This window comes from Pelophylax lessonae, assembly GCF_965119305.1.
Source record: "Pelophylax lessonae genome assembly, chromosome: 5".
Lineage (NCBI taxonomy): Eukaryota > Metazoa > Chordata > Amphibia > Anura > Ranidae > Pelophylax > Pelophylax lessonae.
This window is the reverse complement of record NC_138772.1, coordinates 169,658,193-169,677,742: the sequence shown is the minus strand read 5'-3', so window position 1 is coordinate 169,677,742 and position 19,550 is coordinate 169,658,193. Positions and strand designations below refer to the sequence as shown.

Genomic DNA, 19,550 nt, shown 5'->3' with positions numbered 1-19,550 from the left:
TAGATCACTCTGTATAATTACTATTTAACAGTTTCATCTCTGTTTGTTTTTACGTTAAATCATTTGTTGGGGAAATAGGATTATATAGCGTGTGTGTATGTATATGTGTATATGTATATATGTGTGTGTGTGTATATATATATATATATATATCTTTTTTATAGGATATACTGTTAAAAAATACATGGTTTAGGGTGTATGTTTTATTTTAAATCTGCAGTGAGTAGAACAAGCAGTGGAATGAAATTTGTCTTATATTTAAAATATTTCTGATCAAACTTGAAAAAATTCGAATTTTTATTATGGTTTCCCCTTAAAATGCAAATAAAACGGGTCCTTAGGATGAAAAAGCCCTATTTGTCCCCCAATTCTCAGTGAATTCTGTATTATAAGTAATTCAAAAGTTATAGACACATAGCAGAAATGTGAAAATATGGCCTGGTCCATAGAGGGTAAACCGGTGTGGGAGCGGAAGTGGTTACAGTGGTAACTACTGTTCCGATGGATGATGCATTTGCCTTTAAGGACCCAACTGGTAAGTGGCTGGAAGTTCTTTTCAAAGTGGTGTTTTTTTTATTTTTTTTTGCTTGTTGGTGGGTTCCATTGAGAATTGGGAGATGCTTGTGGGATGCTACTGGTGGCAAAAGCAGAAACGTTCCTCATCAGAAGACACAGGCTGCAAAGACATCTCTCTACCTTTCAAGAAGCATTCCTTTCCACTCCCTTGACTCTAGTGTCAAGGACCCCCAAGCCTGACTCCCCTTCCCTTCCACCCACAAGCTCTGGTATACCAAATCAGCCAAATCCTCAGATAAGCCTTCCTCAGCATTAATGACTTTCCAGAGTGGGGGTTCGTCTGTTGACTTTTTTTTGCAGGCACTTGAGCAGCTTGAATTCCAGATGCCTAGATGCCAAGTGCAGGAGGTGGTGTCCCAGTCTTTAAATTTGAGTTTTGCTCCCTGCCTCCTCCTCACTATCTCACTTTCAACTTTCATGTGTCTCTGAACAGCTAAGCCCTCTACAGCAGCCCTGATAATTTTCCACTCGCCTGCTTGCATTTGAGGGCGAGTGTGGGGCTGTCTCAGAAAGCGTTCTCCCAGTGATTGCCCAGGGGAAGAGAGAGCAGAGGAAGAGGAAAGCCGGCCGGATAATCTCAGGGCAGGGATCGCCCCACTGTAACTGCTTTCATTTAAATTGCTGGACGCTTGCCATCACACACAGCACCGCCTCCTGGCCCGATTCCTTTGATAGAACACCGGTCCAATGCCGGGACATGTGACGTCTATCATAGGAGCTGATCAAAGAGGCGGGACTGTATGTGATGGCGAGCGCCCGGCAATTCAAATAAAAGCGGTTACAGCAGGGGCGATCCCCACTCTGTGATTATCCGGCTGGCTTTCCTCTCCTCTCTCTTCCCCTGCACAGGTGAGGCTGCATTGACGAGGCGGCACTGATTAACTTCAGTGATGGTGCTCCACTGACGGCACTGATGAGCTTCACTGATGATGCTACACTGACGGGCGCTGGTAGGCTGCATTGATGGGCACTGATAGTTATTATTTTTGTAACTTCTGCATTATTTCAAAAACATTTAACAGTGTCATTTTTTAGATAATTTATGATGGCGTGTTTAGGGGCGGATTTAGGGGCAAGGTAGGGGTTGGGTGGGGCAATTGGTGATGAGTAATCCTTAAGCCTAGCTAGTAGCTCAGAACTTGAAATTTGGAGCCCTGCTCTACTGGGCCTTCTTGGGTCTTCTGGATCAAAGTGTCATTGCCCCGGTCCCTACTACAGAACGATTTTAGGGGGTTTTACTCCAGCCTGTTCACTGTTGCCAAATCCAAAGGGTATATTTACCCAATCTTGGACCACAAGCCACTGTTAGTTTACATTTGGGCACAAAACACTAGGATGGAACCCACCATATCTGTCATTGCCTCACTTCACTACGGAGAATTTCAGGCTTACATGTGCCCATTTTTCCAGTGCACCAACACTTTATGTAGTTTGTGGTGGGACCCCTGCACTATCAGTTTGTTGTTTTCCCTTTTGCGCCTCTGCCCCTCAGGTGTTCACTAAGGTGCTGACCCTAGTTGCCCTGTTGTGTTTGTGTCATCACCACTGGGGAATACTTAGAAAACCTCCTGTTGACGGAACAGTTGCCAAAAGCACTGTCTAATAATGTGTATTCTTGAATGCTCAGAGGTTAGAAAGGTTTGGGTTGACACGGAACCTTAAGAAATCATCACTGGAGCGTCCGGGCCTTGACCTGGACAAGTCTCAGGCTAGAGTGTGCGCGTGTCCTCAGGAAAAACTTCAGACTTTCCAATCTCGGATTCTCCCTCTTCAGAATTCATCCGAGACTCTGCTTCTGTGTAAGTGTCTTGGGAGTGATGGTAGCCTACTTTACGGCAATTCCTTTTGCTCAGTTTATCTACACACATACTGTATAAAAAAGAATATTTTCCTATTGTGTGTCAAAGCGGTCCTGTCTCTGGAAAGGCTGGTTTGGTTATCACTAAGGACGAGGCTTTTCATTGTTGGCCCAGGAATCCAGTTCTACATTCAGGGAAGTTTTTTTCCAGTCTTTTGGAAAGTCTTCATGATAGAGGGAAGAGAAAAGTATAAACTGAAAAATGGCATAAACTTCTGCAGTGCACTCACTGTAATGATTAAGGTTAAATCACTACTGCTGTGCAGAAGCTAGACACAGTGGACACTACACTTAATTCAATACTCCCAGTTAAGTAGAACAATATTCTAGTGCAGAATGCATAACATTTCAGCATGTTCACCTGTTAAACGGCTTCTGTTTTTTCATATATTGCTGCTGCTTCACTAAAAACACGCTTACTTGGTAAAGAGGAAGGAGGAGCAGAGAGGTATCTTCTAGCATTAGAGGCAAGTCTTTTGTAGCGTGCCTCATTTTCTTTCCACCACTGAAGAGGATCACCACTTCTTTCAATTACTAGTTCCTTCAAATAGAAATGAAGTTCCTCATTCAGGCTAATTGTTGCAGATTCAGAAGTATTCTCCACATGAGGCCCCAATAAAGCACTGAACATGGCATCAATTCGACCACGATGAAGATTCTCTTCTGTCCGTTGTCTTTTTGGACATTTGTCTGTTTTTGCAGCATCTTGCTCTTCCAGATTAGAAGCCTGCTCTTCCTGACATGACATTTTGGCAGGAACCTCCTGCACCTACTGTTGAATAATGAATATCTTCTGTCAGCCATTGTTTTGCCTTGGCCAATACATCATCAGAAGAAGAGAGCATGATTCTTGTATCGAGGATCCAAAAGACATGCCAGCACAACATTTTTATTCTCTTCATGCTTCTCAAAAAGTTTGAGACTGTCCCTCATTACCTGCCTACATGTTTTAATGCCACATGTGTTGGGTCCTTCATTCTCCTGAAGAAGCCTTTTCAGCATTCTCACACATTGGATGACAGATGAGTTGTAATGACTCAGCTCTAGTGTCACTTCCTCTATGGGGGAGGAGGATCTCAATGACTGGCTACAATGTCCCTCTGATCAGCAGTAGAAAAATAATATCCTCCATATTCATCTTAATAGATGGTAAGAGCTTGCTTCTGTTCCAGCATTATTTGCAGCATGTAAAGGGTTGAGTTCCATCATGTTGAAAAAGCCTGAATCAAGTTGTTTTTGGGTATGCCAAAGTCTTCCTGAATGTACCTCATTCGCTGCTTGGCAAGGATTAAATGGTGGCAATGGCCTGCACACCTCTTTAGCATGCCAATTATATCAATCAAACGTCTCTGACTTGACAGACCATCATGTACCACAAGTTGCAGGGTGCGTGCCATGCAACTGAGGTCTGACAGCTCCGCTGTCTCAAAGCACAAGCATCACTTGGTCTTTGTTTATTCCCAAGTCTTCAACCATGCCTAGAAACATTTCTCTAATGTACTCACCAGCGTAGTATCCTTGCATCACTTTTGTATTCAACACCAATTGCCTTTTTGTCCATCCACTGTCAATGAAGTAGCATGTAAGACTCATTAGTGACTCGGTTTGTCCTGACCAGCAGTCAGTCGTGAATGAGTGCGAGTTGCCAGCTTTCTCTGGTTGCAGCATAATCTTTACTTTCTCAACTACATTTTGGTGAATATTTACCAGCATTTCGGTTTGATAATACTTTTCACTCTTCAGTGTGTACCTTGGTTCAGCTATGGACATCAACCGCTTTAAATCCAGAGTCAGACACCATTGTAAAAGGCTGGTTATCGGTGACCATCATCTCTGTGATTACTCTGTCTAGCAGTTGGGATCTTCCATCTGAATTTAGCCACCTGTTTTTATTTATTTTTTTCTGAAACCTATCTGTTATTGTCTGGGATAGTGGCGGTATTTCACTTTGTGATTCAATTTGTTTTTTTCTGTGCTGCATTATATAATTCATCCTGATGAACTCTTAAATGGGCCCAAAGATTTGACGTATTTTTTGTTTTTTTGCAGTTACCGATCCCATGCTTACATTGTTTGTGCATGTGTTGCACACTGCTGCTTTTCCTTGGGATGGTTGAGACAAGAAATAGTCCCAGACCACACTTTTATTTTTTTTCTGTCTGCATCCATCTCCATTGCAATTTGAAAGAGTTTATACTGAATAGGGTTTAAAAAAACTGGCTGGCTGGCACAGGGGCTGTGGGTGGCTGGCTGGCTGGCACCCTGCGGCTGTGGCTGGCTGTCTCCCTGCTGCTTTGGGTGGGTGGCTGCCTGGCACCCTGCTGCTATGGGAGGGAACTAGAGATCCTTCTGTTCTAAAGAAAAAATGTAAAATACAATATGCATTTATTTCCTGATTAAATGAAAAATAACTGCAGAAAACCACTATATGTCCCCATGAATGTTCTGTGTTTACTGGTGTGTATTCTTTAATATGTCAATTGTTTCTAAATATGTTTCAGGACAGCAGGGTCCTTTTTTTACATGTTCAATAATGGTCTGAAAGTGAACACCTGAGCTAACAAAGCCTTTTTGTAAGGCAGAATTTGCTGTACTTTTGTTGAAACACAGCTGTTGATATGACGCTGCTTCTCTAGTCTCATGCATGCTCTCTCTCACAGAACACCTGGGAACTATGGATTTTGGAAGATGCAGGCCGAGCTGAGCTACCATTGTCCGACACTAGCGATGATACATTGCCTATGGGAGTTGTATTGGATTTTACCAGCCGGCTAGAAATCGCAATCAGTATGTGCTCTTATAGTTCATTTTTAATAGTATGATTCTGAACTCCTAATTTGTTTGGTGGGCCACAGTAAGTCACAGCAATCCCATGTCTCTACGAGCTCAGACAGTTTGAATGCTAACCATAACTTTTAGCAAACTCTAGCCTTGGCTGATACGATTTGCTGTAAAACTATATGGTTGCTTTTTTACACAAGACTGTTTGTCTTAACTGTGATGCTGGCTTTGTATTTACATTCTTTGGCCCTGTGAATGCAGTCAGAAGAGATACATGATGTGTCAGTTCTGCATCAGGCTGAGCATTGTTTATATAACCCAGGTAAAGCTCTATAAAGTGCAAAAGCAATGGGTCAGATGCTATCTTCTCCTTTTTTAAATGATCACACAACAACAAGCAGTTGTAATCATGGTGAATAGAAAATTATTCTGTTTTTCTATAATTAACCTGTGATGCTGTTCCCGGTAATATTAGTTCAGGTGTCCAGAATCGCATGTGCATATCTCCGTTATCTTTTAGAGCTCCTAAACCATATGCGCTAATGAGCAGATATTGCCTTGAATGTTGTTGCTTGGTCCTACTCCCTACTTCAGCTTTCTGTTGGTCATTGATGTCTCCAAATGCATTAGCTGACCAATATACAGTAACATGAGGGAGTTAGTTACTGACTTCTAGTGGAAGTCTGTTTGCATTTTAGGCCTCATGCACACTGGACATTTTTACAGTTACTGATTTTGGCGTCTGACGTTTTCTTCTGCAGCCAGTAAACTCCCCAGCATGTTATCCTATGTGTCCATGCACACATAGGCTGTTATTAGCAGTTTTTGGCAGGGGCGTTTTCTGGCTTTAAAAAACCCCAGAACTATTGAGTTTTAGGAGGCGTTTTTTCAGCTGTAAAAACTCTCTAACTCTGATCAAAGCTTAAAAATGCCACTAATTCGGCATTTATCAACGTTTTTGAGCCATAAGCTTTTGTGGAAGCATAGTATTGCTAAAAAAAAAAAAAATGCTACAGCTGAAAAAAGCTACTGCAAAAAAACTGATAAACTGCTACAACTTTCTACTGACGTTTTGATTATGTCCAGTGTGCATGAGGCCTTAAAGTGCACTGGCCTTAGGGGGCTCTCAAGGTGCTGTAAAAGATAAGGGAAAATATGTGCGAACACCATTTGGTGCCATACAATCTGTTTGTTTACTTCTAAGAACTAGAGGTATACCATAAAAAATGAGTAACCAGTCAGTTCTCTAAACCTTTGGCATTATTGTCAAGTGAAGAAAATGCCTGCTGGTTATTAGATTGGGCTAACAGACTGCCAAGATTAACACAATCTAGTCCTTAGAGGTTCTAAGCTGTTGTGAAAGTAACCATGAATGTTTGTTTATTTTTGCCTGGTTTCTACAGATGAAGAGAAAGTCTTGCCTCCTTCCCCAATACTTATGATACTTTCCACTGATGGTGTCCTCTGCCCCTTTCATGTGATCAACTTAAATCCAAATGTAAAGTCCCTCACCACACCCCTGGAGGAACTCCGTCTGGAGGGGGAGCGACTGCCTAAAAGTGGTAAGTTTATGCTTACTGTCTACCTTGGTGACTTTTGGAAAGTAGGATTGTAGGTTTGCAGTTTCTGATGTTGGAAGTTGTGGCAAATCTGCACTCCTACTCCCGAAGTCAATTCTATCAGGTGTTGGAAGTGTACCACAGAGATACTAGCATATGCAGTATCGATAAACGGTATACAGCACCAGAGCCTACTTAATCTTCTGTATCTCCTTACTTTCATAATTACTAAAGTGCAATTGTATAATCCTAAGTTATTAAGATTTCATAAAGTATACAAGCTAAAACTTCTATAAAAGTTTTAGTGTTAAAGTTTGCTGTCCTGAGCAGTATCCTGGCATTGCAGGTCGTTGTTGCAATGCTCTATAGGCTGCAGAGTAAAAAAATAAATGCACATATATTTTTTTTTTTTTTTTTTTAAGCTGCAAAAATGTTTTTAACTTGTAAAACATTACACCCGTGACCTGCAATACCAGAATCCTGCAGACTCCCAGTCAGCTGTCTACCAGTACCTCCCATATGGACAGACAGTTGCTGAATTCTAGAAAGAATCAATTAACTATGAGAGTGCCCACCAGCACCCTTGCAGTTCATTGAGCACTACAAGCCGTCTGCCTCAAGAAAACTGCGAATGAATGACAGCCGTGTAGGTGGTGCCACGCTGTTTTTGAATTGTGACCAGCGGGTGTGGGGAAAAGATCTCCTGCCAGCTGGCACAATGCAGGCAGATGATCTTTGATAACAAAATACGGATGCAACATGGAACATGATACCAAAGGTGAACATATCCTTTAAACAATTCATGTAGTGTCATAAAGACAAACAAAAATGTATAGCAGTGTAAAGTGCAAAAAGCAATCTTCTCCTTTAAATGATCACTATGTGCATCTAACATGTTGCCTTGAGTACTTTATTTGGTCATGGTACTTTAAAGACTTTATATTTCATACTGATGTATTTTGTTTTGTGGATGCAGCACTGAAAGTTTTATATACTCAATTTATTTTTATGAATTGGATCATATATTTGCACTTTAGGATTAGCATTTTTTTGTTTTTATTCCACTATGTGAATTATTGGTCAACACTTTGAAGAATTTATAGAAGTTTTAGTTTGTATACCCTATGAAGTTGTAATAGCTTAGATTACACATTTGCATTTCCCTAATCAGGCGTCCTGCGATTTTACAGCGACTCGTCAGGCGACAAACGTGGCAAAATCACGCCGCGAATGGGGTGCCATTGAGAAGTAATGGCTTTGCACAAGCGTGCCACAATTTCGAATCGCGGGCAGAAGCATGGCGATTCCACCCACAGTTCGGATCGCTTAGATGTGATAGGAGCCTGAGCCCCGGTTCACACTTGTGTGTGTGCGGGGTTCGCATGTAATGTCGGAGCGCACTGCTCCGACATTACATGCGATCGGCTGTGCGGTGCGAGTTTAGCCATACACTTTGTATGGCTAAATTCGCACCGCAGCCTCAGCAAACACGCACAGGGACCCTTTTTGGAAGCCGCATCAGGATCGGATCGCACATCGGTTCACACTTGTGCGATCCGATCCTGTGCGAACTGCACGATCGCACTGCTATATGCGATCAAACTGGGGGTGTCGTTAAGTTTACATTGACACCCCCAGCGTATCTCATATGGCAGTGTGAACTGCCGGGGGTGCGTGTGCTATGCGGGAACAGGCTGCGGATTTGCAGCCTTCCCGCACTCGCATAAGTGTGAACCAGCTCTAAGGGGTCAAGATCCCTTCTAAAAGTGATTAAAGTACACACAGAGAGGCCTTTCTGTTTGGTAAAGGTAATAGGTCCCACAAGGTGCCTGGCCTAGGCAGGAATTTCGGATTTTAATGTTTACAAATAATAAAAGGGCTTCTTGGAAAAGAAAAAGCTATAAGACAAATATATGAGTGCGACTATTGCTGATATCCTTCCTTTTTCTCTTTTGTTCATTGATGGACACCGCTCCAGAATCTTCTTCCCATTGGGTTATGCTGCCCCCTACAGGAGTAGGACACTAGGCAGGAACAAAACTTTACCACGCCTATCGAACAGTCCCAGGGGGTATACTCCCACTTCCTGCTATATGCACTAAGGTGTTTTTTTTTTCTTCTGCCTAGTCAGAAGTAAAGACGCAGTTCCTTGCTGGGATCTCTGGTCCAAGCATTTTTTTTTTTTTTTTTTAAATGGGCTTTTTTTTTTCCCCTCCTTTTTTTTACTGTTTTCTATTCCTGTGAGAACTACAATCAACTGCCAGACTGGGTGACGCACTAGATATTCTAGATCCTTATGGTCTCCCCAGTCCTGCTAACAAGCGTGACCCAATCTCAGCTCCGCGCTAAGTTGGCCGCGACATAGCCCCACTGAACGGCGAGTTAAACATCTTGCGAGGATGCTCAGACCTAGTCAAGGCCCGAGTTGCAGCGCATCTCTGGCCCGCAGCATCCCCATTCCAAGATGGTGAGGTGGTCTGCCTGGAGTGGTTCCCACCTGGTTTCCATGGTGCGGTAAGTAGCGTCCCCCTTTTTACTGGTGGCCTGTTGGGGGTGTATGTGGGCCCCTCCCTGGGATGGTCAGACCTTCCCGCATAGCTTTCCCCATTTATCAGGGTCTCGATGTGGACCACCCCCCATTTGCCCACACCTAGCTCCCCCTCCCTCCCCCAAGTGAGCAAGGAGGCTCATTGTAAACATGGGCCTTTCTTCTTGGCTCACAAGTGGCCTTTTCTTTCCTCAGGATTTTAGAACAAGGGATCGAAATCCGTTCTAACCCCCTTCGGGAGGTTCCAAGAGGCCCTGGTCTGGTAAGCCGTGAGTGGGTACCTTCAGACCAGCAGACAAGCCCTCTTCTGCCTCAAGGGGCGCCCCCATCCGTTTCCGGGGGTGGGGGGACGTCTTCCCTTTTTGCCGGACCCGTGAACCTCCTTGATTCAAGACAGGTGGGTCCACAAACTGATTCGGTCTGGTTACAAGATCAAGTTTCGGTCTTCGCCTCCGGCAAGGTTTTTCCCTTCCAAACTGCATTTGTCCCTAGATCACCTACGAGGTCTCTTCGAGGTGGTGAAAGACTTACTTCTACAAGGGGTCATTGTACCCGTTCCGGTTTTACTCAAACCTTTTTACTGTTCCCAGGGAGGAGGGAAAAGTTCTTCCAATCCTGGACCTCAAGGCCTTGAACCGCTTTGTGCGGGTAAAAAAATTCCAGATGGAGTCCATTTGCATGGTAGTGGCATCCCTTCATCAAGGGGATCTTCTGGCCTCTATATCAGGAACGTTTACCTTCACATACCTTCGATTTCTGCTCCGGTTGTCCTATAGGAGGTCATCTCTCAGGACTTGTATGCAAGTGCTGGGCCTGATGGTTTCCATCTTCCAGGCGGTTTTGTTTGCACAGTTCTATACGAGACCTCTGCAAAGGGAGATTCTTGCCAAGTGGAAAAGGAATACACAGTCTCTAGTCAATTTGATACTGTTGAGCCAGAGTACAAGAGGGTCCCTGATTTGGTGGCTTGGCTCTTCGACAGCGAAAATTCTTTCTTTCCCTGTACTGGATGGTGGTCACCAAGGATGCCAGCCTGTCTGGGTGGGGAGGCGTCTTGGGCACGGTTTGTGCTCAGGGTGTTTGGACTCTGGAGGAGTCCCGACTGCTTAAACTTTGGGTGATCAGGCTTTGCCTAACCCATTGGACGGATCGTCTGCAGGGGAGCCCGGTCAGGATTAAATCAGACAATGCCATGGCCGTGGCATATGTCAATGACCAGGGGGCACAAAAAGTGTCCTTTCGGCCCAGGAAGTTGCCAGTATTCTAAGGTGGGCGGAACACTCCAGTCCCCTCTGCTGTGCATATTCCAGGGGTGTAAAATTGGCAGGCGGACTACCACAGTCGGCAGCGCTGCACCAAGGAGAATGGTACTTTCACCTGGAGGTGTTTTCATCAACTGTGTCTCCAGTGGGCAACTCCCGAAGTGGACCTGTCTGGCCTCTTTCATCAACAGGAAGGTACAGAGGTTTGTAGCAAGGTCTCGGGATCCTCTGGCCGATGCCACGGTTGGGGCCAGTATAGTCTGATATACACCTTTTTTTATATTTATTCTGACACTCCTTGCAACAAAACGGAGTGCCTATAGCAGGAAGTGGGAGTATACCCCCTGGGACTGCCCCATAGGCGTGGTAACGTTTTTTTTTTTTTTTTTTTGTTTTTTTTTTCCTGCCTTGTGTCCTACTCCTGTAGGGGGCAGCATAACCTAATGGTCAAGAAGATTCTGGAGCGCTGTGCTCGTCAATGAACATCAGAGAAAAGGATTTTACAGTAAGACAAAAATCCAATTTTTTTTTTTTTTTTTTTTTTTTAATTAAGATTTTATTTAGAAAAAACTTTAATGTCCTAAACCACTAACAAGACATACAGAACACGCCACGCAGGGCGTCAAAAAGACACAATAATAGCCATGGAGCATACATAAGTAATAGGCACGGTGACAAGATAGCGACTTCCAGGAGTCAATATTCAGAGTAAGGCACCAATAAGAGAAAATCCAAAACATGTGCATCGATGCGTTAAGCAACAAGGAGCCTTCCCCAGCATTGGGCAGAAATCGCTCGAATCCCCCAGTCCGTGTTGATGGGGGAATCCCTCCTGCGGAGCTATTGTGTTCTCCTTGTGGGGGGAGCTGTCCCAGCTGGGAGACCACACAGTAATTATTGCTAGCGGCTACAGCACCTGGCAGTAATTGTATGAAAAATTTGACAGGCTGGTAATCGATCAATCCACTTGGAAACAATCAGCCTGCCCATACATGGTTGGAATCTCAGCTGCTCCCTACTGACCTGGCAAAAATTCTAACTGTCTATAACCAGATAAAAAATGTGTAGGTTTCATAGGAGATGACTTGTTAAGGTCTGATATCAGGTCAAAGTAGGAGGGAGTGGTGAGGACCACTTAAGGACAGTTGGTCTACCGGCCACAAAAAGGGTATGTGCAACAGTAGACCACATAAGTAGAGGTTTGAAAGAGGAGGAGTCAATGTGACCCAGCAAGCATGTAAGTGTTTCAGTGGGGAAGATTAACCTCCAAAAGCCCATTATTGTTACTCACCACCTCTGCCCATTGCCTCCACAAAAGAGGAGCGGACCAGGATTACCGTATCTAGCGCGAGCTGGGTCTGATCGCAAACCTATGTCACAGAGAAATTTGGGAGTTCTATATACCCTATGGAGTATAAAGATCTGAGCTCATCTATGCAATGGAGAAATGGAAACCAGGGAAGAGACCAAAGAACATCTTCCCAGACATCCCCAGGTAAGGGCCAATAGCCTGGTCCCATCTTGCCTTGGAAAGCATAGGGAATTTCAATAGGAACAGGGCTGGGGTACGTACACAGTAGAAGTGGCTTGTGCAGTTCTGTCTTAAGACGGGTAGGAGAAAATAAAACTGGGGCTAAGGCAAATTGAACCACCTAGGATGCAGGGAGAATTCTGTAGTCATCTCATAGGTTTTAAGAGAACCATTGTCCTAATTGATCTAGGGTGCGGACTCCAGCCCTTTCTCACCTCTGAAAGCCCTGAAGGGAAGAAAGCTCAGGGAGCCTATCATTTTCCCCAAATAGGTGTATATATAGTAAGAGGGAATCCCTAATAATTTCTTGGCAGAATCCCATACCTTGCACATTATAAAAAGGGTGGGCAAAGCAGGAAGAGTAGCGCCTCCCAATGCCCCTTCCAAGGCATACAGTGGTGGCCGATCCTTAAACACATTAAAAAAATAAGCGATAAGAGATGTTAGGAGACACCTTGCAAGAGTCCCACCTTACAAAATGCTGCAGTTGAGCCGCAAGGAAATATATCTTTGGGATACTGTAATGACTCCAGTTTTATATCGGGGGCTTTCTTTCACCAAATTAAGTCCCTAAATATGCCATTAACTTTATTAAAAATCTGTAGGGGTATCCAAACAGGGTAGTTGTGCAAAAAGTATGGGAGCTGAGGCATCCATAAATGTGTAGGCAGGTTAGTATGTCGTACTACGGGAAGGGGTAGCTTGCACAAAACTTTATATTGGCCTTGAAACCTGGAAATCAAGGGGGCAACATTATCTGGGATAAATGTCAGTCAAGAAGCAGCCATGTTTATGGCCCGATACTTCAGGGAGGACTCAACTTTGAGATAGAACAGCATAGAGATCTCCTTGTTAAAATGATAGTTGCCAAGCTGTTTTGATGATCCAGTGGCTTAAAGGAGAGCTCTTTTGGCTACACTTCTCCTATGTGTCACAGGAGTGCACCCAAATCTGCACTCCTGTGACACATTTTCAACCTGCTAGCATTACTCAGCCAGTTGGGGCTCAGGAAAGACCCTTCTTTTACAGTTGGGATCCACCCAGATGCTTGGACCAGCAGCTGGCTCAGCATCTCAGCCAGTCCCTGAGATCCTGAGCCAGCTGCCCCTTCCTTCCCCTCCACAACCCAGCGCTCCAGTGAGTTCAGGAGGGGAAGAGCAGAGAGCCGTCACTGAGTTATCAGTGGCGTTCGATAGCTCCGTTCTCCGTCTTGGAGTCAACTGGGAACAGATGCAGCATGGATCAATGCTTCACCCACCTAAAGAAGTAAATATATAAAAAAAAAATATATATATATATACACAGTGGGTACAGAAAGTATTCAGACCCCCTTAAATTTTTCACTCTTTGTTATATTGCAGCCATTTGCTAAAATCATTTAAGTTCATTCTTCTTCCTCATGAATGTACACATAGCACCCCATACTGACAGAAAAACACAGAATTGTTGACATTGTTGCAGATTTATTAAAAAAGAAAAACTGAAATATCACATGGTCCTAAGTATTCAGACCCTTTGCTCAGTATTTAGTAGAAGCCCCCTTTTGATCTAATACAGCCAGGAGTCTTTTTGGGAAAGATGCAACAAGTCTTTCACACCTGGATTTGGGGATCCTCTGCCATTCCTCCTTGCAGATCCTCTCCAGTTCTGTCAGGTTGGATGGTAAACGTTGGTGGACAGCCATTTTTAGGTCTCTCCAGAGATGCTCCATTGGGTTTAAGTCAGGGCTCTGTCTGGGCCATTCAAGAACAGTCACGGAGTTGTTGTGAAGCCACTCCTTCCTTATTTTAGCTGTGTGCTTAGGGTCATTGTCTTGTTGGAAGGTAAACCTTCGGCCCAGTCTGAGGTCCAGAGCACTCTGGAGAAGGTTTTTGTCCAGGATATCCCTGTACTTGGCCGCATTCATCTTTCCCTCGATTGCAACCAGTCGTCCTGTCCCTGCAGCTGAAAAACACCCCCACAGCATGATGCTGCCACCACCATGCTTCACTGTTGGGACTGTATTGGACGGGTGATGAGCAGTGCCTGGTTTTCTCCACACATACCACTTAGAATTAAGGCCAAAAAGTTCTATTTTGGTCTAATCAGACAAGAGAATCTTATTTCTCACCATCTTGGAGTCCTTCAGGTGTTTTTTTAGCAAACTCCATGCGGGCTTTCATGTGTCTTACACTGAGGAGAGGCTTCCGTCGGGCCACTCTGCCATAAAGCAGTGATGGTTGACTTTCTACAACTTTCTCCCATCTCCTGACTGCATCTCTGGAGCTCAGCCACAGTGATCTTTGGGTTCTTCTTTACCTCTTTCACCAAGGCTCTTCTCCCCCGATAGCTCAGTTTGGCCGGACGGCCAGCTCTAGGAAGGGTTCTGGTCATCCCAAACGTCTTCCATTTGAGGATTATGGAGGCCACTGTGCTCTTAGGAACCTTAAGTGCAGCAGAAATCTTTTTGTAACCTTGGCCAGATCTGTGCCTTGCCACAATTCTGTCTCTGAGCTCTTCAGGCAGTTCTTTTGACCTCATGATTCTCATTTGCTCTGACATGCATTGTGATCTGGAAGGTCTTATATAGACAGGTGTGTGGCTTTCCTAATCAAGTCCAATCAGTATAATCAAACACAGCTGGACTCAAATGAAGGCGTAGAACCATCTCAAGGATGATCAGAAGAAATGGAAAGCACCTGAGTTAAATATATGAGTGTCACAGCAATGGGTCTGAATACTTAGGACCATGTGATATTTCAGTTTTTCTTTTTTAATAAATCTGCAACAATGTCAACAATTCTGTGTTTTTCCGTCAATATGGGGAGCTGTGTGTACATTCATGAGGAAGAAGAATGAACTTAAAGCGGTTGTAAACCCGAAAAAAAAAAAAAAAACCTGCAAGACAAAGCCATAATGAGCTAGTATGCATCGCATACTAGCTCATTATGCATTACTTACCTTAGAACGAAGCCCCGACGCGGACCCCGGACATCGCTGCGGGCGCCGCCATGATCCAGAAGCGTCTCTTCCGGGTTCGGCGGCTCCGGCTCTGTGATTGGCCGGAGCCGCGATGACGTCACTCCCGCGCATGCGCGCGGGAGTGATTTTCCGGCGAGCTGCCGGCTAGGAAAACTGAAGGTCCCCCCGGACCTTCAGAGCGCATGCGCTGCTCGCGTGAGCGGCTGCATGCACTGCAAATATCTCCTAAACCGTGCCGGTTTAGGAGATATTAATTATACCTACAGGTAAGCCTTATTATAGGCTTACCTGTAGGTAAAAGTGTCAAAAAGCGGGATACTACCGCTTTTAAATGATTTTAGCAAATGGCTGCAATATAACAAAGAGTGAAAAATTTAAGGGGGTCTGAATACTTTCCGTACCCATGTATGTATGTATGTATGTATATATGTATGTATATATATATATATATATATAATATATAATTTTTTTTTTTTTTTTTCTCTTTAACTCCCAAACTTTATTTGTGACTTTCGCTTACTCGGGAGTGGATCAGAAACAGGAAAAAAATGATGTTCATTTGCAAAAGTGAATGTTTCCTTTTACTGGTTTCTGAGTCATTGACATGAGGCCAGCCTGCAAATCTGCTGACTTCTCTTTCTGTATTCTTGTTTAAAGTCTTTGACTTCATAAGCATGTAAGCTAAAAATCAGCTAGCCAGCATTTTCAGATGAAGATCAGCATAGAAACCAACAACAACAAAAACTGGAGTCAGTCAAACCATAACGTGAGGTGCAACATCTGGTAACGACGCCTATTATTATTTTAGGAAGGTTTGTTGGATGCACGTTGCAGTGAGCTTTAATATTCATATTTATATTTTGGTCTGAGAAAAATGTGGTAAAAATGGGTAACTGTGGTGAAACATTAACTGCAAGATTGTCTGGTTTTGGCTCAGAAAATAGGTTACGTGCTTAATTTGTTTTTATTTTTGATATCTTTGCAGCTTCAAGCATTCCTTCCCATCCCCCCCAGGGTCCTGGAGCTCCACCTAGTACACTTCCGGCCGTCAGTCCAGCTTTTAGCATTCCGGTATCTAACCTTGCTTCCAAAGTTCAGCCGACACCCCCAGCTTTTAGTTTGCCTGTCACTACCAGCAAACCTGCCCAGATTTTTACTCCTGCCACAGCAAGTTTTCCCAGCAAACCGCAGACCACTTCACAGGTGTTTGGCAGTCCTGCAGCAAGTTTTCCCAGCAAACCTCAGGCTACTGCACAGGGATTTGGTGCCACGGTTCAAAGTCTTCCCAGTAAGCCACAAGCTAGCGCTTCATATTTTGGTGTCACAGGCCCTGTTGGAAAACCCCAAGAATCTACTACAGGTTTCAACTTTGCCACAAATTCGCCATCTGCTTCAGTAGGAACAGCCAACACTGGCTTTTCTGCACCATCAAATGCCCAGGGGTTTTCCTTCTCTCTCCAGGGACCTCCATCTTTTGGAGCCTCCACTTCCAAGCCAGACAACTCTTCTAACACTGCACAACAAGCTGCCAGCTCCAGTTTTGCATTCTCTACTTCTAATGTCAAAGTTAACCTTAGCGAAAAGTAAGTACAAAAATTTAGAAACCATCACACTTAGCATAACTTGTATTGTGCTTATAAATGGATTTTAAAATGCAATTTCTGCCAATATTGTTCGTTTTGAAGTGGTGTTGGATTGGAGCCTCTGTCAGTTTTTATTTTCCTTTTTATATCCCAGATACAGAAGCTCACTCCTATTTTTCTGTTCAAGGCCAGAAAGTAGAATGATGAAATCTTTCCCGAGGTGATGCAGACATGAATAAAAGATAGATATTGTAAAGTGGTTCTAAAGGCTGAAGGTTTTTTTACCTTAAAGCGGAGTTCCACCCTGGATTTTTTTTTTTTTTAATACCCCCGGGACAGTCAGGGCTAGTGCATTCCACAATGGCTAGCCTCTGATCTGTCCCGGGTTGCACTTACCTGTTAGGACAAATACTTACCTTGCAAACGTCTTGTCCAGCGCTGCCATCTCAGATGTGGGCAGCTTGAAGCCAGCGCGTCCTCTTCGGCGTCTTCTTCCGCCTTCTTTGGTCCCACGATGCTTTGCGCCGGCCCCGACGTCACTTCCGGGTCGCGCGCGTCATCCCTCCACAGCTTCTGGGCATGCCCAGAAGCTGTTTAGAAGGGGATGACGCGCGCGACCCGGAGCTGACGTCGGGGCCGGTGCAGGCCCAATGATTCCTGGGAGCTATGACGTTCAGCTCCCAGGAATCATTGCAGAGCCAGGAAGTGACGACGGGCCGCGGCCGAGGAAGGAGGAAGAAGGAAGTAAGGTAAGTATATTTTCTTCGCTACGAGGTAAGTAAAAAAAAAAAAAAATATGCGATTATCCATTTCTTTTTCAGGTGACCCGGAGCGAGAAGATGGAGGTAAGTATAAAAATAGGGTGGAACTCCACTTTAATGCATTCTAAAAAGGAGAGTGAGAGTGGGTCTTGGGAGCGAGCAAGCAAGCACGAGTGCCCCCATAGCAAACTAATTGCCATAGGGGCACTTGGTGGGGTGTAAGAGCTAGGAGTGCTGAAGGGGGACCCGCGAAAAGGATCAGGACTGCTCTGTGCAAAATGATTGCACAGAGCAGGTAAATCTAACAACAACGTTTGTTATTTAAAAAAAAAAATAAAAAAATTGTTTACAACCACTTTAATTCCCTACTCTAAAATAAAGCAGTTTTGAACTTTATTTCCCAACATGATGATTTCTGTCTGGACAGTCTGAAAGTGAGTAACAATTGGCTTGCTTGAATGCAAGTGCTTATTTTAATGAATGTTAAAATTCCATTCTCGAGTACATAGTGCTTGAGGATAAGAGGAAAAAAAATACTGTAGAATTTGAGAACCAGGAAGTCTTACCGAGAAACCAGTACCATCTCAGGCAGCCAGGGAACATGAGTGTATATACAGTATAGTGAGCTAATGGTTTTTGAACTGCGCTAGCAGTAATTTCTTAGGTGTTTGTTCTCATTATATGTGACCACAATTGTTGCATTTCTGTTTATTCAATTCTTCTTTGTGTTCTAGATTCAGTGCTGTTGATGCAGCAACCCCAAAACCTGGTTTTACTCCTCATAGCCAGTCATATCCGTTAACCCCTCCTGTGAAGTCCACAGTGGCAGCTGTTCCTCAGAGCAGTATTGCTCCTCCATCACTTCAGTCACCGTCCGTGATGGCTCCTAACCGCTCATTTCCTGATGGTAATTTACTGCTGTCTATGACCAAATTTAGTGTAGCGCGGAATATGGTCTCCAGTAACTCTTGTTATAGATATAGTAATTTGTATTTGTATACAGTACTATGTGGAAGTCCCCTTGTCCAAAGTGAATTTTATGCTAATTTTCTCAGAAGGAAGGTAACATAACGATTGCAAGAAACAACTTAAATATATGTTTCTGCAAATTTTAATTACATGACTACTATTTTCTGCATTTAAATCGATGCTCATCCATGCACTAGTAAATGTAAACCATAACTTGGCGACATTTAGACTCTCTTTTCACACCTGAGCCATCCGAATAATGGGCAGAAGAAGCTCCTGTTCCTTTTTGAGTGACAAGGTTTACACGTTGTGATTTGCTGCAATTGCAGCGCAATTTATCACTGCAAATAATCGTGCCCCGATTGGGGGGCTATTAAGAAGTAGTGGCATCGCACAAGCGTCCTGCGATTTGGATCGCTCAGGTGTGAATTGAGCTTTAGTGTGTTAAGACATTGTGGGGAACATTTTATTGATCTTGTTCCAAGGCAAGCAATGCTAAGCCTGAGCAGTGAGAAGCATCATAGGACAGTCTGAGTCTTAAAGGAGTTGTAAAGTCAGAAGGTTTTTTTTTTTTTATCTTATTGCATTCTTTGCATTAAGTTAAAAAACCTGTGTAGCAGTCTCCCCAGCACCCCCTAATACTTGCCTGTGCCCCATCTCTGTCAAGCGATGTCCACAAGTCCCTCGGCCATCCGGGACTCTCCCTCCTAATTGGCTGAGACACAGGGACTGCGCCATTGGCTCCCGCCACTATCAGTCAAAGTCAATTGGCCAATCAGGAGGAAGAGGGGGCGGGGCCGAATGGCAGCTCCGTGTCGTCTGAAGGGACACAATCACTTTAAATTCTTCCTTTGCCTGTGATTAAATGAAACATGACCCTTCTTAATTATGTATCTTTTTGGAGTGTAATTCTGTCTTCAGTAATAAGTCTGTTGAGCTTTGCAAATGGTTTCATTAGGATATCCAGAAATACAGTAAACCCCCCTCCATTGCGGGGGTTACGTTCCGGACCCAGCTGCGAAAAGTGAAAATCCGCGAAATAGAAAAACCCTAATAAAATACACTGTAGGCATGTTTATTTTACTGTCACTGTACGTGTAAAAGCATTTTAAGGTCTTTAAACACACTTTTAAAACAATAGAAACTCATTTAAACACATAA

General features: G+C 43.9%; 1 protein-coding gene across 2 annotated transcripts in view; it reads left to right on the top strand.

The window, feature by feature from the left end:
• The window catches only part of NUP214 (nucleoporin 214), a 265,238-nt gene that overhangs the window by 31,746 nt on the left and 213,942 nt on the right, over positions 1–19,550 (top strand). For both annotated transcript variants that reach the window (XM_082258635.1, XM_082258634.1), the window contains exons 10-13: positions 5,095–5,221; positions 6,619–6,777; positions 16,062–16,659; positions 18,155–18,327. In XM_082258635.1, coding sequence (XP_082114761.1) covers positions 5,095–5,221; positions 6,619–6,777; positions 16,062–16,659; positions 18,155–18,327 — 1,057 coding nt within the window. The remainder of the gene's footprint in view (positions 1–5,094; positions 5,222–6,618; positions 6,778–16,061; positions 16,660–18,154; positions 18,328–19,550) is intronic.